The 23729-nt window shown below is 46.7% G+C and overlaps 1 protein-coding gene across 3 annotated transcripts in view; it reads right to left on the bottom strand.

Moving 5' to 3' along the window:
* Window positions 1–23620, bottom strand: part of LOC144111157 (GTP-binding protein 2) — a 34446-nt gene extending 10826 nt beyond the window's left edge. For 2 of the 3 annotated variants that reach the window (XM_077644313.1, XM_077644314.1), the window contains exons 1-8: window positions 23452–23620; window positions 17810–18039; window positions 15806–15981; window positions 12749–12903; window positions 10993–11192; window positions 8667–8761; window positions 8293–8382; window positions 5536–5754 (exon numbers count right to left, since the gene is read on the bottom strand). In XM_077644313.1, coding sequence (XP_077500439.1) covers window positions 5536–5754; window positions 8293–8382; window positions 8667–8761; window positions 10993–11192; window positions 12749–12903; window positions 15806–15981; window positions 17810–17960 — 1086 coding nt within the window. In that variant the 5' untranslated portion in view covers window positions 17961–18039; window positions 23452–23620. The remainder of the gene's footprint in view (window positions 1–5535; window positions 5755–8292; window positions 8383–8666; window positions 8762–10992; window positions 11193–12748; window positions 12904–15805; window positions 15982–17809; window positions 18040–23451) is intronic. The other variant, XM_077644315.1, reaches the window with a different exon arrangement.
* Between the last annotated feature and the right edge of the window lie 109 nt (window positions 23621–23729).

Consider the following 23729-nt stretch of genomic DNA (forward strand, 5'->3'; position numbering starts at 1 on the left):
TCTACTGCATTTTTTTTTTCCCTGAATGTGCAGCATGCTTCTCTGGAATCTGCAAGGCTCTGTGGCTGTCATGATTGCTCTGCATGCATAGAACACCCTTGCAATGGCTCTCCATTTTCCCGAGAGGCTGTCGGTGGCAGGAAGGCAGTAGTGAGGATGGCTTGCACATCTGCTGTGCAACTACTTCACAATCCTCATCCATTCAAGTCTACAAACTGCATGAGACAAGGAATACGGTGGATGGAAAAAAGCGCCTCGTACTGCTTCCCATGTGCCAACACTCGTGGCACAGCTTCATTTTTGAGCCTTCAGTCGCTCTCGTCACAGCAGCAAAGGAGATACACCAACAGCCCCCCGTGAGTGTGTGAGATGCCAGCGAGGGCCAGTGCACTGGGGGCCACTGAATACCATGATGATCAAGAATTGGTGGAGTGCAGACAATTCCATTTTGGCCAGCGTGTCGTTTCAGTGCTGCAGCTGCTAAATGTAATAACGCCACCACAAGCTAAAGCACCACATCGCACAGTGACGTTCTCAACATAGCATGCGGGACTGCTTCAACAATTACGATTTAGCAGCAGAGCTTGTTAATGCATGGGTTTCCAAGATCTACAGCAGGACTGGCTTACAACAGGAAAATGCAGTACCTGGGAAAATAATGGCGGGGTTCCATTGTACTAGAAAATGTCACATATGTCAAATTTTCACCTGGTTTCAACGTTGAAATGCTTCCACTTGATTGCATTTCAAAGTAAAAACAGATGCAGGTCTTGAAATGAACATCTTTATTATTAAAGATATCGTAATAAAATTTGGCACTTATATGTGTTTCTTCTTCCTGTTTTCAAAAATATAATTAGTTATAGTAAATCTCAATTATTTTCCATATTATAAGAAAATAACAAGCCTAATTACCGTATAAACGCGTGTAAGGGCCGCACCCCATATTCCCAAAGGAAATATTTGAAAAAAAAAAAAAAAGCCGTGTAAGGGCCGCACCCAAACTTTCCAGGAAACACGCAAGAATAGCCTTCGAAATACATGCGCACAGGAGCTTCGAGGTGCCGCCCATGGATGGCGCCCAAGGCCGCGGGTCATCACCATCATCTTTTCTTCTGCCGCGAGCTTCTGCTACTGTACTTCCGCTATCCGTATCGGCATCGGTATCGCCAGGTCTAACTTTGTTCTGTTCTGGCTGTCAAAGCATGCGTTTTTTGGTGGTTGTGTTAGCGTGGTCACTCGGCATGGTTGTTGCTCTCGTGCGCTGTCGTTCTTCACTTTTTCATGAACTGCCTCCGAGCATTGTCATTGTTGCACGATGGGCAAGCACCTCAACAGCTACACGGCGGGCTTTAAACTGAAAGTAGTGGACTTCGCTCTCGAACACGGCAAGCGTGCCGCGGGCAGAAAATTTGACGTGGACGAGAAGTGTGTCCGGCGGTGGTGCGGACAAAGGGATGCGTTGAAGAATACCAGCTCCAAAAAGCGCGCTTTCCGAGGCAAGCCATGCAAATTTCCTGAGCTAGAAGAAGAGCTGCTATGCTATTCAATGGAAGTGCGGAACAACGGCTACGCGTTGACAACGGACATGCTGCGCGTGAGGGCACAAGCCTTGGCGCGTGCTAAAAGCATACCGCATGAGGACTTCAAGGCTAGTGCCGGCTGGGTACGAAGATTTCTGAAGAGGAAGGGCCTATCATTTCGGCGAAGGACCACGCTGTGCCAGCGGCTGCCCCCCGACTACACCGACAAGGTGCTCAGCTTTCAGAAGTATGTCATCGGTCTGCGTCGTGAGCACAACCATATATTTTCGCAGATAGCGAACGCCGACCTGACCCCCGTGAGGTTCGACTGCCCCGAGAGCTGCACAGTTGAACTGAAAGGAAAGAAGAGTGTTTTCGTGCGGACAACCGGCGCGGAGCACCAACGGTGTACCGTTATGCTGTGCGTCACCGCTGACGGGCGGAAGCTACCCCCCTATGTCATCCTGAAAAGAAAAACGATTCCTAAAGGCGTTTTCCCCAAGGGAATTGTAGTTCGCGCCCAAGAAAAGGGCTGGATGAACGATGAGCTTGTGCTCGACAGGGTAAAAAGCGTTTGGGAGAAGCGCCCAGGCGCCATGCTGGCCCGATGATCGCTCCTCGTCTTGGACAGCTTCCGCGATCACTTGACGGGTAGGGTTAAGGAACGCCTGCGCGGTATCCGCACAGACATGGCCGTGATACCGGGCGGCCTCACCGGCATGCTGCAACCCCTAGATGTAAGCGTCAATCGGCCTTTTAAGGTTGAATTTCGAAGGCAGTATTCGGAATGGATGGCCAATGGCAATCACGACAAGACGCCGACAGGGCGGCTTAAGAGGGCACCGCTTGCGACTGTGCTTGGATGGATTTTGTCCGCGTGGAATTCCGTGTCGACCGACATTGTAACCCGGAGTTTCAAAGTGACCGGAATTTCAAACAGTTCAGACGGGACCGAAGACGACTTTCTGTGGGCTGAACATTTACCTGAACACAGCACCAGCTCGGAGTCTGAAGACTCCGTGAGTGATGCCTGAACGGTAAATAAATGCCGCGCATTCCAGATTGGTTTGCTTTCACTTGAAAAAAAAAATTTTTTTTTTCGTAAATCGCATGTATGGGCCGCACCCCGAAATTTTACACGCGCTTATACGGTAGTTAAATTCTTATGGGTCGTTAAGACACTTTCTAAATTTCTTTGTTCCGACTGAAATGCAGCCGCAGCCAAAGACCTGCCATCTGGAGCTATGCTAATTATACTGTTGTTGAAGTACATCACCAAATAAAAATGTAGAATATTGTCCAAGCACCAAAATTATGAAATGTAGTTAGGCGACATTATGGTTCACAAAATTTTAAACGTTTGAGTCAGCCAAACAAAAACAGCATAGCTCCATGGAGTAGTTCTTTCAAAATTCAACGGGATAAGATTAACTGAAATTGCACCATAAAAGAATAATAAAAACTTCCGCAAGGCTAGTCATATTTGCAAAAAACACGAAGCTGAGAAAATCATATTTGAAGTGCGCGTGCCAACCATTCGGAGCTCGTTGGAGAGGCCTCGAAAAATAAAACGGAATGCGGACGTTCCAAAAATATTTTGCAGTAGTGAGCAATACCAGGCACCGGGGAAGGGGCCCTGCTTTCAAATAAAACTAAGACAAAACAGAGTCGTCGGAAGCAACGGGCACGAAGTCCTGCCGCATTTCGCACCGAAATCGCCATTTCCGGGCTTCGTAGGCACGAAATACTACTGTTGAACCTCGATATAACGAGCCTCGATTTAACGAAGTTTGTGACGCAACAAACTTTTTTCGGTTCAGTTTCTTGCTCCCATTGAAATGCATGTGTTTTTTCCCTAGATTTAACAAAGTACTTTCGCACAGCAGTATTGATACAACGAAGTTGTCGCGAGCACAAAAAGCAAATTTGGGCAAATTTCACCACTCCATAAAGTTAAAAAATTGTATATTTGTAAAAAACGTGGAGGGTGGAAAAAAGTCCCCACCACGGCACTCCAGGGCATATGGACGTCAAAATAGGCATTTTTGATTTTTCGACGTCTACAGCAGTGTTGTCAATCCAATCCAAGTCCATTTCATTCGTTGACACACAAAGAAGCTCTGAGGCAGTCATTTCTTTCCCTTTTTGGTCGTGGTGCTCGTACTTCTGTGCAACAATGAGTGGAGAGTTTCGATGGAGGCAAAATGCAAGGCATATGTACTATCCCGCTCAATATGAACTGCACATGATAGTACTGCGCGACGTCAGTGCACATTTAAGAATCCTGGCTGGTCGAAATTTCCGGAGCCCTCGAGAATGGAACCCCTCATAGCTGATGTCGCTTCGAGACGTTAAACACTGTAAACCAAATAGTGGTTGGCGCATCCGGTGCAGGCGCACACTGTATGACATGGCGCACTAAGAAAGCCAAACTGGCTGCGCTATTTTGCGGGGACCTCCTGCTTGCACGTCCCGTTCCCGTCAGCCTGCGAGAGCATCCGATGGTTGGTAGGGTTGCTTGACGCCTTTAACGGACTTTCGCAGTACCGAATGGCTTTCGACTGGTGCGATTTTCGAGGCAACGAAGCTTTACAGGAATACTCTCGATGCTCGTTTTGCTTGGTGCTCTTTTGAAAATCGTTTGTAACATCTTCATGAACGCATGTGGGCAAAGCAAAGAGGAACAGGAAATGTGTGATTTCATTTGCACCACTGAAAAACAAAAACCTCGATGCAGCAAAGTTCACGATATAACGAAGTTTTTTCCGACAAGTACTACTTCGTTATATCGAGTTTCAACTTTATATGGATATTTTCAGTAGTTGGAGGTCGAATTTAGACGCTGAAACTTTTTAGACAGGAAGTTTAGAATGCATTGATCTTGAATATGTGATTTTTGGAAAAATCAAAATTCTCACTTTTCATCAGGCCAATGTCTTCCCTTAAGCACCATTTTTTTCTTTTCCTGTTCAGCAGCCATGTTGAACAACCTTGACAGCAAGTGGGTAGAAGTAGGTGATGTATATAAATTTCAGGCGTTAGCTTAGTATGTGATCTGTTGCTGGTGGTTTGGTTTTCTCGAATTCACTGACTCTTCACTAATCTCTTTCACTTTACCTTTGGCATCCTTTTCAATGCTGTCAGTGGGTGAGGGATCAAATGCAGGTTAATGACATCCTAGTCAAAGTCAAGAGGAAGAAATGGGCTGGGGCGGGGCATGCAACGCAAAGGCAAGATAACCAATGATGCTTAACATGTTCACTGCGTCATGGGTCACCGGCGACGTGCATTCATGCTGTGCGGCAACGAATACTGAGTTGAGGGATGAATCTGTGGGCCAGCTCTGATTTATCGAAGAGCCTGAGGAAAGTGCACCTGCCATGTAGCTGTTGGCACCTATTGGCAGTTCCAAGATGTTGGCTTCACCGCAGCTCCCCGTGCATTGTAGCTGTATATTGTCACGACACACCCAGGAAAATTAAAGGTGGCCCACCGGCGGGCCACACCGCACAGAGGTTAGGACTACGAAAATCACCGCTGCAGTGATTGAGGGTAACGGACTTGATCCCGAGGAAAGAGAAGAGTAGCAGGGGGCGGCAGAAAGTTAGGTGGGCGGATGAGATTAAGAAGTTTGCGGGGACAGGGTGGCTGCAGCTAGCACAGGACAGGATTAATTGGAGAGATATGGAATGGGAGAGGCCCTCGTCCTGCAGTGTGCGTAGGCAAGCTGCTGCTGCTGATGATGACTATTTGACATGTATCCTGGCCCTTGTCCTGCAGTATGTGTAGGCAAGCTGCTGCTGATGATGATGACGACGACTGTTTGACATATATCCTGGTGATTACTGTTGTAAATCCCACCTCGCTATGACCCCTACGTTGGGGCTAGCAGCGTCGTAAATAAATCATAAAAAAAGATTAAATGATGAAAGCTTTGCTGACATCACCCGTAACAGGATTCCCCATCGATCAGTTTATTTGCGGCTGTGTATTGGCAAAGAGCAGTCCTTGCCTGGAACTCTGGGGCGAGACGCATCAGGCCGTCGCGCTCCTTGGGTCCATGCCCCGGTGGCAGCACATTGAGGAACGTGTACAGCAGGCGTAGGCCATCCCCGTGCACACAGGACACCAGAAACACAGGCACCACGCTGCCCTCACGCACCCGGGCTGCCGCCGTCAGTGCGTCATCCTCACTCAGCACTTCCAGCGGCAGCTTCTTGCAGCCGGGGCCCTACACAAGGTTCAACTGAGTTACAAAACAGGACACTAGTTGGTACTGCACACTAAACTTCTGTTTCGGAAAGCGCTAAGTTTTGGTCCCATTTCAGTCTTGAAATTTGGGACCTCTTCCTGCATATAATCCTGAAGTGAGGAAAGATGTGTATTTAAATAGATTCTGATTCTGAAAAAAATTCCAACTCTGGAAAAAACAGAACATGGACACAGAGAAATGCAATTTTGTCCTGCAAGTTTTTTCTCTTTGTGTCTGTGCCACGTTTTTCATTGAAACTTAACCCTGCACTTTTACAGGGTGGTGGAGCGGGTTAGTTGGTGCATGTCTGACATGGTGGAACCAGTGAAGAAATACTTCCAGTGGAGGAAGGACAGAGCGCAGTGCTGGATAGCAACTAAAACTCCTCAATTTCTTTTCAGTTCCTTTTGTATGGCACTGTCCTTCAGCTGTTGCTCATTTTTTCCCCGTTTGTTTGCCTATGTTAGCCCTGCACTATGTCAATACACTAAACTAAGCCCTACAGTGCTCTAAAACTATGCCATCACAATCTTGGAATGAGATTCAACACACAATACAGAACCATCTCGTGTCCTCAACAGTGCCCTCAACACTAATGAGCTGATGCATGAGCTCGCTTGATTAAATTTATTAAGAGGTGACAGTCATTCAGTATTCTTGACAAAAAAACAAAACAAACAAAGAAGCACCGAAGTACCAAACTAGGAGTGTGCCAATACAGAAATTTTAAAATACGAATCGAATATGAATATGAAAAAAAAAAAAATTCCTTCAAACATTGAATCAAATATCGAATATCTGTTTAGTATGAAAAAATAACAGAAAAAGATGACTAGAAAAATTTTGTTGCCCTTATTTATTTTCCAAATAGTTTATGGCCTTTCAAAGGCGATACTTGGGCAGCAATGAAGCTTTTGTTCTTCCCATGAGTAGCTTGTCTCATCACGTGAACAGAACAATGAGTGTGAGGGGAACAAAAGTTGTTATCGAAATGGCGAGACTGCTGCAAAAAAGGAAAAGAAACGACCAACGATGAGCCAGTCGGTGTCTGAGAGCGGCACACAGGTGGGTTCGGACAGCCGCTTTCACTGCGGTTAAACTACGTGGCCACGCTATTTTTTTGCCTATCGACGAGAGCGCTCCTATTGTTGTCATACCTGCCATTACGGCATATCGGAGATGTGCAAGTTGCAATGCACCATGCAATGATTAGATGGGATTTTTACTCATTTGCTTGCCCTGCCAGTGGCACCTTGACACCAACCCCAATTCGGAGCCACCATGTGATATCCCACAAGTGAGCTTTCCCGTATATCATAGTTAACCAACACGATGCGGCGGAGCTCATGCTAGAAAAGTTGTAAAAGCGACAGGATGAGTGCTATGGGTGTGTGTGTTCAGTACTCACAACATTATGGAAGTATCGAACAAAAAAATGCGCGGTTTCGTCTTGCGACTACTTGAAGCAGGTATTCAGCCACCTTGTTCGCATCCATATGTGAGAAAGCCCATTTGCAGAATTTCGCATGAAACCCAAGCCTAGCAGCGTCTGAATGTGTCTGGTCCACACGATAGATGACAAGAGAAGAAAGCAAAGAGGTAATTTTTGCACTGTTTTCTTGAGACTTTAGTTTCAAATTTTCGATTATTTGCCCAGATACTGTGATTTTGCCATGGGCGGATTTATGAAAGTCGGGGTGGCATTTGATCAGTGTAGAATACATTAGAATATTTTCGAATATTCGGAAATTCTTGGTTATCAATTCCTTGAATACGCATATGAATTGAATAACAATCATAATCAAAATTTCAAACATTTGCACACCCCTAATCAAAACACAAAACAGTGCATGCACTTATGTGTTCTCTGTTCCGTTTCATTTCTGCGTTGTCGCTTCTCAGTACCAACGTCGCACACAGCATGTCAAGGAGAGCAACTGCAATTTAATTTCTTGGTCCACCCGGCAAGAGCTTCCACACAACACTATTTGCGATGAAAGCCATGTCATTCAAGGCAGTGTTTAGCCCCTTAATTTCCTTTTTCATCGCCAACCACGGCTTAAGGAGTTTTTTTCACAGAAAATCAACAGTACAGCTTACTGCAAAAATCGAAAAGAACTCACTTCCTATTTGCGAGGAAGTCATAGTATGATGTTCATAACCGTACGTTACTCACATTCTGTTTCTTAGTGCACTAGATCTTCAAACAGGGAATACTGTCTCAGCAAACACAGCCTTGTTTTCAGTGCCACTGCATCTCCACTACCTTCATCGCCTGAACAGGTCTCCCTATCTGACAGCATATATAAGTTGGTATCACAGCTTTCACCACTCTGGTCTCAAGCTCCCCTAGGGCTTGTGCTGCTTTCATGTGCCATGCTGAAACCTTTGCGTTTCCTGCCACCTGATACAAATAACCTGACAGAGGCAGCAGTTAGACATCAGTACACCCTGCATGCCCCAAGAAAGCGTTTCCAGGGTGGAGTCAACTTGGTGAGACAGGAAGCGGGGCCTTACCTTGAGCAAACTATGCAGCTGGGCCAGTGTCTTTGCCAGTGTTGCCGACCCCACCGTGTCCACCTTGTTCACCACAATGGCCAGGGGCACCTGGGCAACAAGGCCAGTTTTTCCTTTCTGCCATAAATTGGCTACCCTCCTCAGCAGCAGCAATAACCAGTGGTGTCTATTTTTTTTTTTTTGAGTCCCTAGGATGAATATCACTGCCATGGCCTCAATGATGTTTGGTGGTGGTAAAGGAACATGGAAAAATAAATGCACATCGAAAAAAAAAAGAAAGAAAAGTCTAGACTACTGGGGCAAATGTGGTCAACACCATAGTATAGCATTGTGGCTGCTGTGAAGGGCACAATGGCAGGTGGCACAGCACCGACCTGGAGGGCAAGGGCGAGTAGCAGATGGTCACGGCCTGTGCCGGTGAGGCCACCTGAGGCATTCACCACCAGCATGACAAAGTGTGGGCTGTGCCCTGCACACAGGAGGGAAGGAGGGAGTGGACGCAAAAGTTACTCAGGGGTGCCACCATTTGGAGGCTTTGTATGATGCCCGCCAAAGGAGATGACTGATCCCAACTCTTCAACAGTGCCATGTTTATTTTACAACATCACTTGTATACAGTATTACAACCTTGTCAATGAGTCATCCTTATGTCAATGATGGGTCATAAGAAGCAGAATTAGTATATTTATGAAAGCATTCTTAGCACAGTGACACTGTCATTCAGTATGCCTGTAATATGAACACACTCACATCACAGTGCAAAAGTTAGGGACATGAAACCGTTCCCAGTAGAATTCACGTAAGTTGCAAACAAGATTTGCCCGGCTAGTTGGTTCATACTGATACAGTCTGCATTTCTAAGTGTCGCGTGCGTTCTTTCAGGTTGTCCTAACCCTTTTGAGCAGTTACACCTTTCATTACAATTTACATGCCCCATGCATGCAGCTTTTCAAATCAGCCCCGCCTAGCAAATACTTCACAACCCATGCTTCTTCGTGCCCTGGCTGTTCCACAAGGAATGATGAAAGCCACTGCCACTATCCTAAGGTAGTCAATGAAAAGACCACAGAACAAGGCACAGAGACTACAAACTCGAGAAAATTTACAAGAAAGAAAGGATGCTATTGTGAAATTATCACCCTACGAGAGGCAGCCTTCGGCGTCCTGTGTCAGTCGTGATAGTCGGCCATGAGTTCTTGGCTTGCGTCGCCCACCTCACTGTTGCTCCCCCTCCCCCTCGCACGCCCGCCCATACCACCCGACATAACGAACTGTACCCGATGCAAGGGCCCCACCTATGTGAGGACACCATTCCCCTGCCCATACTGTTTGGCGTGTCCTATGGCCTCGGCCTTTGGCTCCCAGAAACCTGCGGCCCAGAAGCTTTGTGTACCGGGACTCATTTGCTCATCTCTGTCATCATGGTGGCTACCACTTCATCATCTTGCCATTTCTGCAGTGCTGCTGCTGGTGCCCATCACCATTTTGCATGTCCCTTCGTCGGTGTCTTCTTCTATTTGAGATCGGGATGATCGCTTGGTGGCCCTGGGTAGTGTAACGAAGAAGAAGAAGAAGCTGGCAATGGCGTGGGACGGAGCACTCGCACTAGGCCAGCAGTCATTAAATCATTTCACTGCCATCAGTCATCTCGTCTCATTCTTCAGTTGGCTGCCACGTTACAATATCATCAATCTGAGCTGAGCCAACTACACAGGGTTTTAAATTATATCACTCAATAAGGATGCTGCGAAGGCAGATCTACTGGGCATCACAAAAGGGACACACTAGGCAGCGGACGAAGGAGGAGCTTCCGGCGCGTGCCAACAGACAACGAAGTATATGTGGACATCGACACAAGAATTGCCTTGAGGGTGCCAGGCGGTGCCACATGCCAGTGAGGTGGGTGCAAACTTGCCACGTCGGGACCAATCAGTGTGTGCACACTAGTAGCATGAAAGCTATATATCACCCGGTGCTCAAATGGAATGACTAGTTTGACTCACCTCTGAAAACTTCACTTGCTAACTATGTTGCTATGACCTAACACAATGGCACCAACATCGGTGGAACCTTCCACAAGTACTGCAGCCAACAGCCAAGAACGCGAACGTCTTCGAAGCAGAAAGCGAGAGACCTTCAACCACGAAAGAGGACTGATAGCACAATCGCCTATGGCAACAAAACATGGGTCAGCATGCGTGCATTCCTGCAGTGAGGTAGCCTAGATGATTCAGATATTTTTTTCCGATCCTGAAAGGGCTGAACTGCCTGAGATTTTACTCCAAGTAAAACGGTGATGTTGGATTGTGAGCAAGTCCTGAGCTGCTGGAAAAAAGAAACAGCTTTTTCACTCTAGAGCGGTGCACAGGCTCGAGCTTGAACTAAACTGAAAGGCTTTTCTTTTTGTCCCCAGATGTGATCGTGATGTTTGCACTTATGCCTGATAAAAACAAATCAAAAAGGCGTTGGCACTGTTTATGTCTCCACTTTGCTGCCATTTCCTTCTTTGAAAAGACCAGGAAGTGAAAAAGAGAAGACACTAAGTGAGAAGAGTGGACAAGATGGACATCTCTTCCCTATATGTATGCAATTTATAATCTTTGCGCTCTTTATCCGACTGGCCCAGAATTCTAAACCTCTAACATATCCCTTCTCATTAGCTACTGCTATAATCTGCCTACCAAGCAAACAACTACACACCGGTGAGACCGAAGACAGTGGTGCGCAGGTACTTGTGGTGTCCGGCCAGGTCAATGAAGGTGATGAGCTTGGCCGACCGCTCACACAGCTCCTCGGGACTACGGCAGCGGCCGTATGTGACAGGTTGCCCCTGGCTGGTGAAGCCCAGGATCTCCCTGCTGATGGACGACGTGTGGCCAGTCTGGATCTCATGCAGATGCCTGCATACCCACCCCGAGTAAGGCATGAGCTTCTGCTTGAGGGAGAGGAAACACCAGCCACCTCAGCAACCATATTTACAGAATGCCAGGTTACTCACACAGCACCGTGGAGACCAAATTATTTTCACACAGCATACCTCACAGCTCATTTCCAGACATGCTTGTCGAAATTATTTTCACACAACATACCTCACAGCTCATTTCCAGACATGGACAAGCATCAGTGAGATGCTCAGTGCTGTCCATCTGCACACAGTCAGTTGAGGTCAACCAAAAATAACGCCTTATAGCTGCAAAAAGTGCACCATATGTCTCAGGGACAGTTTGCTTGCACAATGACAACAGTGGCACCACATTCCAAAATCAAGAAAATTGCTTTAGAGTAAGGTATTTACAGGGTATAGTAATTACAATCGCAAGGTCACCAGCTTGTGCTTAAGCCAAGCAGCAGCATAAAGGCCTTCGAGCCATGCCCAAGAGAAAAAAGAAAGACGACAATCAGACATCTGATGCAGCAATCCTGTAAAGTAGTTGGGTTTACCTTCAATAATTACTTTGACACTTTTACTCTAGGCCGAGGCTTCACACCTGTGACAGTACGGGCAGCCACCTAGCTAGGAGGGTGGGAAGGGGTGTGAACGCTGTTGCAGGGTGGTACTTCCAAGCCCCGGAGGGCTCTCCCAGTGCATCTCTGAATTGGACTGCGCCGTATCATTCCACTGCTGCGTGGATTGGGTGGAGGCGGGTGGGTGATGAATGGCACTTGTGTACACCAAAGGTGGGCAGGGGTGGCAGTGGATGAGTGGGCAGCCCATTAGGCATGCATTGGGGAGGTGGCTTTGCAGGGGCTGGAGGCTCCACTTGAACAGACATCAGATTCCCAGGGGATAACAGTAACACTGCTGTCACAGTAAAAAAAATTGACAGACGATTACGATAGCCGGTCTGAGAGCAGCTCTTCATGACTGGCATGTTACACTGCTAGCCACACACTGGGATCTTCCCGTGGCAGCCGACTACGCCAATGACTACACCGTGGCATCCAGGAATAAACACCTAAAAGCTTCTCTCTAAAAACTTGGGTGATAGCATTTAGCCCTTAGGTGGTGCCCCATGACTGGTGCTCAAATGGTGTTGAGTACTCACACCCCTACTGGCTCATGGGTGCACCACTGCCACTGCCCCGGCAGGTGGTTGTCTCAGACACAGTCACCAGCGGGGCTGCGAGACCAATGTTGCTTTTATCAAGCTCCATGCAGAGCGCTATAGCGAGCAGGTGGCAACTGCATTGAATTTGGCAATGGTGGGCAGTTTGCTCACTATCCAGTGGGCAGGTTGCCACCTTCCATGGTGGGCACGTTGTGATGATGTCACAAGGTTACGTGACCTCCCTCAATCAATCAGGGAGTACTCTCTGACAGGTCAACTGAGATCAGGTGACCCTGATGACATCACAAGGGAATTGACCAATCAGGAAATTTTGTTATGGAGAAGCCGGAATTTTTTTGTTACAAGAGAGCCTAAATGCTTCCTCATTAAAGAAAAAACTTACTGACCGGAAAAGGTTGAGACGTGCGCTGCCCCGCCCGTTGTCAAGCTCGCCCTGGGTGAGCACTCCCAGCACGGTGCTCTTGCCAACATCTACGCTGCCCAGCACAGCCACCCGGATCTCAATACTCTGCTGGTCCTCGGGAACCTTGCGGACCAGCACCTGTCACACACAGCAACACCAATGCTCCGCTCACAATGACGGCCAGCCTTCCAAGTGCCCGCCTCCTCCTAAAAACCTTCAGCAACTGCTCTATGCATCTGAAATTCTCCAGCGTCAGGACTACAACACTCAAGCACCTAAGGACGAAAGGTACTTCGTTTGGTCTAACAGCAAATGGGCAACACTGCACTCAGCTCTGCCACATTTAATTATGTCCCAGTACAGCTTGGCATTTCGCAATAATGGCTCATAGTAGCCTTGCACCGATCACAGCTCAGCCAACAGACCTTTCAAAGACTGTGTAACAATTCACCTCAATGGGTCTACTCAAAAGTGTGGCCTCAAGCCTAACATGATAAAAGAATGCAAATACTGTGGGGGGATGAAACACAGACAGCGGGAGCACATGCTGAGCCCTCTACACAAAGCCAATGCAGCGATGATGCGAAAAGGCAATTCAGCAAAGACACACATCTAAACACTGCCCAGCAAGGCTGTTGCCCTGTTACACACCGCACCTTGGCAACTATCCGCGTTGTCAGAACAACTGCAGCCAATAGCTTTTGGTAATTTTGCAATACAGTCAAACCCACTTAAAACAATATTGAAGTGCCATGAAAATACCACCGGTATAACCGATAATTCTTATAACCAGGTGCTGCCAAAAAAAAAGAAAGGATGGCAAACTTTTGAGCATTTATTGACAGGAAAGACCAGGAGGGGGTTTGATTGTTCTGATGCTTGTAAAAGCTCTTTAATTTGAACTTCAGGGGACCGAAAAAATGTTCAAATGATCGTGAAAAACTAACAAGAATTGACTGTATTTGTTTAGTGAAAGACTGGACAATGGTTGCTTGCTTTTGAGATGAGAACATCGCGCAATTATTATTATTTCTTTTTTTTTTTGCATTTTCACAAATGCTTTACTGCATGCATACTGTCGGAAGCGTTGAAGGTGAACTGCTCAAATGCGGTAAGGGCCTCCCCAACAACGTTCACGGTGCGATGCGCAAGCGCTGGAGCTCCACCGCTACTGTGTCACACACCTCACGAGCGGCAGCGTCGCGTGTGAGGAGGTTTCACTGCACCAACAGCAAACGGCACATGACAAGCGTGCAGTTTCGGCTCACTGGAAGAACCAGAGAGAGAACCACGCGGACGAATGCGATCGCGCCAATCAGCACCCGAAACGGTGCGCAGCAGGGCTTGGTTAGATGGCTGCTATAGGCTTGCTCGAAGCTCAAAAAGCGAAATCGAAATTATGAGGTCTGACTGATTCCAAGACGGGGCTGTTGTCATCACGCCTGGCATACACACGTCTGAAGTGCACGAATGACTCTGCAGCATAGAAATCAGGTTTTAACAGGGTTATTTGGCCAATCGCTTGCCGTGCTAGTCGTACCTGGAAGTAGCCTCCATTTTGGATCCCGTTCGAATTATTCGGTGCGAGATAGGTAATGTCTGAATTAGCGAGCGTGCGACGGCATAGACTAACATGGGTGTTGGCCTGAACTGTGCAGGCAGTTCGAATTATATGGATTTCCCAATTAATTTAGGTTGAATTACGAGCTTTTACCATTAATTACAACTTGCAAAGGTTCCTGTTCGTTGCTGTCCGCGCCGATGACAGTTACCATGATTGTCTCGTCGGTGAGGTTTTCATATGTCACGACTGCATCGTCAGCGTGCAAGAATTCTTCGATCGACAGGCTGCAATCATCATCTTTTACCGATGATAAAAGCACATTGGTAGAAGCTTCAACTCCACTTTCCGGAAGAAATGCTTACAGGAAATCCAAAAAGCGTACATAACACCAAAGGTGCTCTGACAGCTGACAAAAACCACGCTGGCAACGTGCGTGCACCGCAGCGACTGATTGAGGGTACGCATATGGTGTGTGTGGCCAATGCTGCAACAGAGCAACTTGCCTGACGCGGTGATGCCTGCTCTTGGGAGATGTGAAATCTGTGAAGTGAGGACCGTGGCCAAGTTACCGAAGAACTAGGGAAGATGGGACAACACACGCGCTGCCGGTGCCAGTCGTAGCTAGGAATGCAAAAACAAAGAAAAACGCGCCGGCACGTTTTCTTTCTGTGAGCGGCGCACCCCTCATAAAAGTTAATAATGGCTCCACCAGGGCTCCCCATCACGCTCCCTACTTTCTTCTCTGCATGGGCCTTTTGCACAGAGGAACGCATACGTCATTTCTCCTGCCTGCGTCGCTGCAACAAGAAAGCATCCTCAACTCACCCGGCGGCGGTGACTCCGAGTGCATGGTCACGGATTCTTTCGCAACGCCGCTGCGCCGGCTCGGCTCGTCGGTCGGCTCCACACACAAGTGCTTTTGTGTTGTAAATGTGGTTTTGCTGGTGTGGTTGTAGCGTTTCCATGTGTTTGTTCCTTTTATTGTTGACACTCAATGACCAGATTTAATTGTTATAACCGATAATATGCTATGACAGCATTGCTATAAGCGGGTAATTTTACCATAGAACACATGGTAAAGCTGATGGTGATGCGACTGGCCATTATTACATCCGATATATTGTTATAACCAGTATTGTTATAAGTGGGTGTAACTCTATAAGAATGTGGTTGGGCAGTTTGGCGGTCACTTAGTTAGGTAGTACTATTGTCACTCCCGCTGATGAAGGTTAATTATTTCTGCCTAATTTTGATATGTGCAAATTTTCAAAAAATGCACCACATGGAGCTTTTGAGCTTGACAAAGAGCTGGCTGCTGCAGGACCTGTCATCAATTACCGCTGTGACACTTAGTGCAATGTGACAAGGCCCCGCCACCCCACAGCTTTGCCCCTTGTGCCCCACCAAGCTCTGGTGTAGCTTCAAGACGTCAGACACCAGCCCCTTGAGCAGCACAAGCTGCCGCTTCCTTCCTACCTCAGCAGCCTTGCGGGCGTTGCCGGTGGTACGTTCACGCAGGACAGTGAGCGAAGCACCCAGCTTGGTGGCCATGCACTCCAGGGTGGCCAAGGAAGCGGCCATTTCAGTCTGGCTCAGACCCACCAGCAGGCCCCCGTCCTCCACACCAATCTCATAGATGGCTTCCCCTTGGCCTGCATGGTCAAAGGACACTGTTTGTGGCCATGACTGAAAAAATTATCACATCTCTGGGACATCATTACACAGTAGGCAGTTTGCCCCCCGACCAGTGGCATAGCCAGAAATTTTGCCCGTGGGGGGGGGGGGCTCATGTTGCAGCGCGGCCTCCTCATAGAATTTGTGGAGGGATCAAACGCACCAATAATAACTGCCGCCACTGCCATTGACAATTCCATTGTGTATTAGATAACGCTACGCACTGTCTAGACAAGTGAAATATGTATTTTTTTAAATAAAAGAATGTATTCGTATGTCTTAAAAATCGTGGCAGACATGATTACAAAACATAGAACTGAGCAGGGGACAAGACACAGCAAACAGGGCGAGCTCTTCCTGTTTGCTTCTCTCCTGTGTCTTGTCCCCTGCTCAGTTTTATGTCTTGTAATCATGTCATACCAACTACCCCCTTATTGTTCACTCCTGGCAGACATAACTGATACCAATGTTTCCATGTTTTCGCTTATTTAATAAGTAAACAAAATATCACACGAAGTCTAGAACTATATCGGTCCGGAACCAGCAAATTAGTGCATGCCACTGATATGAAAAACGTAATGGACATGAAATTAGCAAGTAGAGGACAAATATTTTAATTAATGTTTGTCTTTCAAGAACCTTTGCATTCTTGTACATATGCAACGGTCAGGGAAAAATCTCAATGACGCTGTCCTTCGTTCCAGTGTACTGCGCAGCAGCAGCTGCCACCGGTCATGTATTGCGAGCAACTGCACCGAAATTTTAGTCGCAACAGCGAGCCATCGATAGGCCCTTGAAAGTTTGTGCTAGGATGGAGCCCCTTGCATTACATGACTCCAGGTGCATGAGCGTTTCCACGAAATCCAACTTGAGTTAGCAATGTTCACGCCGAAATGTCTTTTCTAGTCTGAAAAAGACACTGTGGGTGACAAAATGCAGAATGACTCTAGACCTAACTCCGAAGGCCAACGCCGATGGAGCGCTTGCTTCGGCTGTTTGTCGGTTCTTATCGTTTTGCCATCTTCGCTTTCTCGTTCCGGGCTCATTGCACTGCGGGCGCAGCGCAGTTCCACCGCAGCAACTGGTTCGCTTTTGCATCTAGGCTTTGGCCCAACCCGTGCACTCGTCGGCGATATGACGAAGGCAGCACAGCCATCGTAGGCCGAACTAATCACCGCCCGTCTTCAGTGTACACGCCGTGCGGCAAGATTTAATCATGAGGAGCTTCAGAATGCACACGAAACTACTGACCCCTTCTTCCGGCATACTGGCTATAAGTTAAATGATTTTTTTTGGTTAAATTTAATCTTTTGGGCGTTTTTGCGGGAAGTCCGAAAAATCGGCCGTCGCCTGTTAAGTTTTCAATGTACAGAACCACAAATTTGTTGTTTAAAATATAGTCCTACAAAAGAAAGCTCAGCATGCACGAATGCTTGCACGAAGCATGCACAAAGCTCGCCAAAGCATACAAGAATGTCTCGAGTCTGGCACTGTCGTCCTGAAATCCTTTTCCTTGAGTGATGCTGATGGTCTTCTTCATAAGGCCACCCTATTTGTCAGCCCTGAAGTTTGTCTTTTATATTTTTTTTAAAGAAGACAGCATATAAATGTTAGTAAACTGCAAGAACAAATGAATACAGAGTCATATTTGCTTATGTCCTGCTCGTACTTTTTGCAGTATGTTTTGACTGTTAGTTACCAAATAATCCTGAACAGCAATTGTGCTGACACTTTCAGGACACACAAGGCTGTGTATGCACCGTGCCAGCAACAACCCGCCCTCTTCCAAATAAGAGAGCCACTGACCCTCCCGTAGCCTCCACTTCATTTGGGTGACCAGGTGCTCTAACCGGCTCTGCGAAGGACTGACCAGCTTGAGCTTGTACTCGACATTTCCCTCTGCTGCCTCAGGTGGCAACCATAGCTCCTCCGTGTCAGGTCCAAAAAAGGACTCCATGGCACTGGGCGCTGCTGCCAAGGGCAGAGTGCAACAGCGGCAAGAACCACACAGATAGAATAGCTGTCTGCTGGTAGTTCTGGAAAAGAAACGCAACTGCTTGCTCAAGACGACACAAAAACAAGTGCCAAACTGTGCCCCCTGTCCCACTTTCCTTCTGTTGCATGCACCATCCCTTCCAGACAGCCCCAATACTAGCATACTGCCGTGTCCACAAGCAAAATCATGGCCAAGGAACATGGCAGGCATGCAGGGCCTTCTTTTTTCTAAGCGCAGTACAGAACATTGGTCTGCAGCTATACTTCGTTTCATACATCAGGTGCAAAGCTGTCAAAGCTCTTGTTTGCGCTGCCTGCATCCGCAACCAAAAGTAATGCGTTCCTTGCGGTGAGCGAAACATAGTAAATGCTTTGCCTGCAGGCCTATTACAAGAAATATTTGTCATGAGCTTGATTACATGCATTCTTATTGCCAACTAAACGCTGCTGCTTTCTCGTGCCTTAGACCACTCAAAACAGAACAAGCGCGGAGTAACACGCCTCCCTTTATTTTCCCGTGCGGACTACTTTGATACCTTTCACAGCATTGCACTTGATGTATGAAATGGAGTATACATACATGGCCATACTGAGCTGAACATGCATCTCATATAAAGCAACCACTTCAGCATTCCCCTAGCTTGCCCCCATAATAAAGCCAATACAGAACTGAAGTCCGTGACAAGGGGCGTTCACTTCTTTCACAAGAGAGACCTTGTCACACGTAATATCAAGAGCAAGCTCACTCTTGACCATGCAAGTGCACTTGGCTGAACAAAGGGGCTACAAAATCTGGTTTTCTAGCAGATTTTTGTAGCCAAAAAGATGTGGTTTTCACGACCCCCCCAGCGCCTTTCCAGACTGTGACGGAGAGCCAATGCCACGACAAAAAAGAACACCAGTTGTACCACGTGGCACAGAGAACCCTTGGTCACATGTTTCGAGGGAGCAGTCTACTCGATCCCTCTATCGTGTAGGGAGGCGTACATCAGCCAAACAGGCCGATGTATCAACGAGAGATTAATGGAACATTGAAGGGATCTATCTGGACCATCACTCAGGAACTTGTCAGTGCACTCTAGGAATTGTAAGCGTAAAAATCAAGGCTCTAATGAACAATGCCCCCCTATGTTTGAAAGAAAAACCATTCTGAAGAAATGCCCCAACCAACTGACTCGCGAAATAATAGAACCAACCAAGATTTCGAAGCTCAAGAGTGAATGCGTTAGTATGCCTTCCGTTTTTCTTTCAAACAAAGAGATCGCATTCCTGTCTGGCTTTATGTGATTTTAACCTGGTTTTTCCAGTGGGTTTTCCCTTCATTTTTTTATAAGTTCTTGCATCCCTTGTTTTTCTCTTCTAGTTTTCAAATTTTACCTTTTTAATGTTTTACATGTCGTTATTTGCTATGACTTTTTATTGTACAGCCGTGTTAATTGTTGGCTCTTACATCAGATTTTCGGCTCGACCATCTTCATGCTTCGATGTCGCGCTTGGTTGTTGCTTTTACCGCTTTTAAAGAGATGTTCTCTGTACTAAATGTTGTGCCTACTGCTTTTTATGCAGAAAACAGGGCAAGTGAAATAGGTTTTACTGCTGCTTGTTGTGATCAGTTATTTCTCCGGGCTTGGTTCGCTGTCTACTGTACACTTAACAGTTAACAAAATTTTTAAACTTTTTTATCCAGCTTGTGACTTGACACGTGCTCTGATTCCGGTTTTGTCCTGGTGGGCAGTTGCTTGAGGGTATATATGTAGTGGTTGGCATCCTTCTCAAAGTTGCACTTCAGCGCTCGTGTGTCTTTTTTTCTTTTAAAGCGAGATTTATTGCATCAGGGCATCAATGACCGAAGGTGTGATGAAGGGTGCAGTAATGATTAAAGTAATGGAAAAAGATTAGCTGCTTTTATGAAGTCCAGTAGTGAGCGATGGTATGGTCCAGGCAATATATGAAGCAGGGTTGCTCTGTCAAAAAGAGCCGCTACCTTCAGGTGCCAGATCTTTGCAGGCTTGAGAGCAGGGCAGTCCCACAGTAAGTGGTGAATGTCGGCTTAAATGTCTTCGCGTTTACATACCGTGTCTAGCAGGTGCTGTTGAAATATCATGCAAAACCAACTAAGCCACCAGCTTATCCTGTTCAACTACAAAATCTGCTGCCTTTCCAAGCATGTCTGGGTGCAACCTAGAACTCCTGGCACTCACTGTAGCCTAATTTCCACAGCCCAAAGAAAGAATAGTGTTTGAGCTGTGATAACACTGATTTCTCCTCACAGTCATATTAAGACCAGCAATGAAAAACTCAGTTTGGCACAGCCGAAATCAGCTAGCTCTAAAACTTTCTGCTCTGCATGTATGCCAGGTGTTTCACCTAACATGTTCTGCAATTTTCAAAAATAGGCTTGAGTTAGAACAGCACTTTTTCGGCCTAGTATTGTCAGCGATGTAGCACACCAGAATACAATAAGTGCTGACCAGTAGGCTGGTTAACTAATACTGAGTAGTTAGCTTTGGAACTCTTACTGTTAGCCTGCTTATATCCCTCAACAGAAAAGTGTACAACAGGACAATGAGGAGAGGCATGGAAAGGTGTAACGTTAAGAGACCGGAAGCGGGCAAGGTGGGTCAGGGAACAGATGCAGGCTAATGATACCCTAGACGAAATCAAGAGGAAGAAATGGGATTGGGCAGGGATTGTAATGCGAAGGGAAGATAACCAATGGTCGTTAAGGGTAACGGACTAGATTCCAAGAGAAGGCAAGCTTAGCAGGGGGCGGCAGAAGGTTAGATGGGATTAACAAGTTTGGGGGCATACGGTGGACACAGCTGGCAAAGGACAGGGTTAATTGGAGAGACATGGGAGAGGCCTTTGCCCTGCGATAGGCGTAGTCAGGATGATAATAATGATGTCAGTCTCCTTATTTATTTATAGGCGTGTAGCCCACCATTAAGTAATATTCATATCACTTTTTAGAATTTTGAAAATGCAGTTACCCTTGGTGCTGTGGCCTAACAAATTATGACTAAATCGTGCCAAAACACAGGCACTTTTGCAACACTTGCAGGCAAAGCAACCCCTCCAGTGCATGTAACTCACTGAAATAGCCTAAGTTTGTTGGGCCTAAGTTTGTTGGGCCACAGAGCCAAGCATATCTGTGTTGTCAACATTCTTAAAACTGGTATGAATATTACGGTGGGCTACACACCCCTGAATAAACAAAAAGACTAACATGTAGTAAATGTGAAAAAGTTAAAAACTCAGTATTAGTTAACCAGCCTAAGTTAGCATGTCTTAGCTGTATTCCGATGCACTACACCACTGACAATGCTATGGCAAAAAAGCATTCTTCCAACTCAAAAAGCGTATTTTTAAATATTGCAGAACATTTCAGATGAAACACCTGGCATTATACATATTTATATAAGGCTTCCTAGCATATAGGATCATTACATTACTTTTGTGAACCGTCCATTATTACAATTGTGGTTTTTTGTCTTAACTGCTTTGCTTCTTGCAGCTTATACTGTCATTACTGTTTTATTGTTTTTCACATCCTCTCAGCAACTGCAGTTGCTCCTCATTAATGACTCAATTCTCCCAAAATAAATTTTTCAGTCCTAATGCTATCTATTGGGAGAGCTTATTACACAAATGCCTTCCTTTACTGCCCTTGCACCAAATGAGTTATCTGCAATCTTTAACCTTGATTGCTTATTATGCTATCTTTTACCTGCTATCTTTAAAATGTTTTCAAATTCATTTTCCACAAAGCTAGTTTTGAAACCTATCGTAATGCCTACCCTGAAGCTCATTGTACTTCAAAACTGGTTTGGTTTGATTTACAGGGTGTAATGTTCCAAAGTGACTCAGGCTATAAGGGACGCTGTAGTGGAGGGCTCTGGATAATCTCAACCATCTGGGGTTCTTTGACGTGCACTGACATCTCATAGTACACAGGCCTCTAGCATTTTGCCTCCATCAAAATGTGACTACTGTGGCCGGGATCGAACCTTTGTCTTTCGGGTCAGCAGCCGGGCACCGTTACCACTAAGCCACCAAAACTGTGTATGCTTTAAGTGCCTCATCTGAGAATGTGTCAGCCACAGTTTATGAAGAGAAATATATTAAAAATGAAATGCAATTATGGAAATACCTATTTTGCTTACACCCTTCAGTGGCTTATGCAATTGCTTCATAATATGCACAAGAACAGCGAAGATGAGTCAGAAATAACAATGAGTGTAGCACTTCATGTTGTGCCACATTTCTGTTATTGCAGTACTTTTCTAATGACGTGAAAAAGTGTGACCATGGCTAGCAACATGCTCAGTGTCCGTCCACAGTCGTTCATCAGATATCTATTACACCAGGGATTCTTATCTCCAAATAAAGCGAAACAGTGAAACAAGAGTGGGGCCTCAGTCTGCTTCTCAAAGACAGAACTCTAGCTGTGTACATATTGGTACTTTTGAAGTATTTCCTTCTGTGCTACTTGGTGTGTTCCCTCGCAACTTTCACATAACGCCCTTGGCGTCGGCATTTGTGCCAATCCTGCAGTAGAAATGGAAAACCGCCGTCTGACCGCAAGGCCGGCGTTCGGCAGGTGCCAGTTTCGACAGTTCGGACAGCGGGCCGCGAACTAGTTTCTGATGATCGTTCAACTTCTCCGCCAGATGGCAATTCCAAGAACCGGTGTCTTGCAAGCGACGGAGATTTTCGATTTCTACTTCAACCGCATCAAGTATGCAGGTGAAACACACCCTAAAAATGTGATCTCAGAGCGATATTTTAGCGCCCAAAAAGCAGCGTTGTAACAGGCTATTTCGAAAGGTGCCAAAATAAATATTCCACGGCACAGAAGCCGTTTTCTGCGATCTCCGCGTAAATGGGCGAGAACCGGGCAGCTCTTACGAAGGATGTCATCAGCACTTGACAGCGCAGACAGATGCGCGCATTTCGAAGGCCGCAGTGACAGCGGCGCGTGTGCGCGGGGTTACTAGATCAGCTTGCAACAGCAAGAAACCGGTTCGCACACAAGAAATCCGCGCGGGCAGAACACAGCCTGCAAGAGCAGCGATCAGATGTTTTCACACAGAAGCAAACAAGACGATTAGTGCGATTCGCTTCAGGTTACAAGATATTCTTGCGCTGCTTTTAGGGGCATTCTGTTCAGAGTATCGCCAAACGGGAATGCTTAAGACACTCGCGACCTTGGCTACTGACGCGACGCGTAAGCGGGCATCTGGATAGCTTGGTTCAGTCCAGTCATACGACAAATCGCGCCAACACAAGGCCTCGCGAGCCTGTTCTTTCACGTCGCAGATAAGAGATAGGGACAAAAAGCACGCGGAATTGTTTGCGTACTCATTTGTCATTGAATGAAACTGCCCTGCCCAGACTCGACACAACTGTTGCTCTCGCGCAGCCCATTGGCAGGCTCTGGAGGCGAAACTTACCGTCAAGTAGCGCGAGCAGGTGCAGCCGTAAGGTCACACGATGCGTACAGGATCAAATACAAGCAGCAAGCACTGCGCGGATAGCAGCGCGGGCGACCAGCCTATATGCAACAGCCAGCGCACCTTACGCCATGTTCACATCAGCTGCTTTCGAACATCCAACTCATTTGACAGCAGTGGGCTAACCAGCCATCCGCTCCGACTTCCGGTGGTAAAATATTGACCGAGGGCGCTCTGATCGAGGTGTCATGGGGGGGGAAACGCACGCAACGCGCTTT

Source organism: Amblyomma americanum, chromosome 11 (genome assembly GCF_052857255.1).
Source record: "Amblyomma americanum isolate KBUSLIRL-KWMA chromosome 11, ASM5285725v1, whole genome shotgun sequence".
Taxonomy (NCBI): domain Eukaryota; kingdom Metazoa; phylum Arthropoda; class Arachnida; order Ixodida; family Ixodidae; genus Amblyomma; species Amblyomma americanum.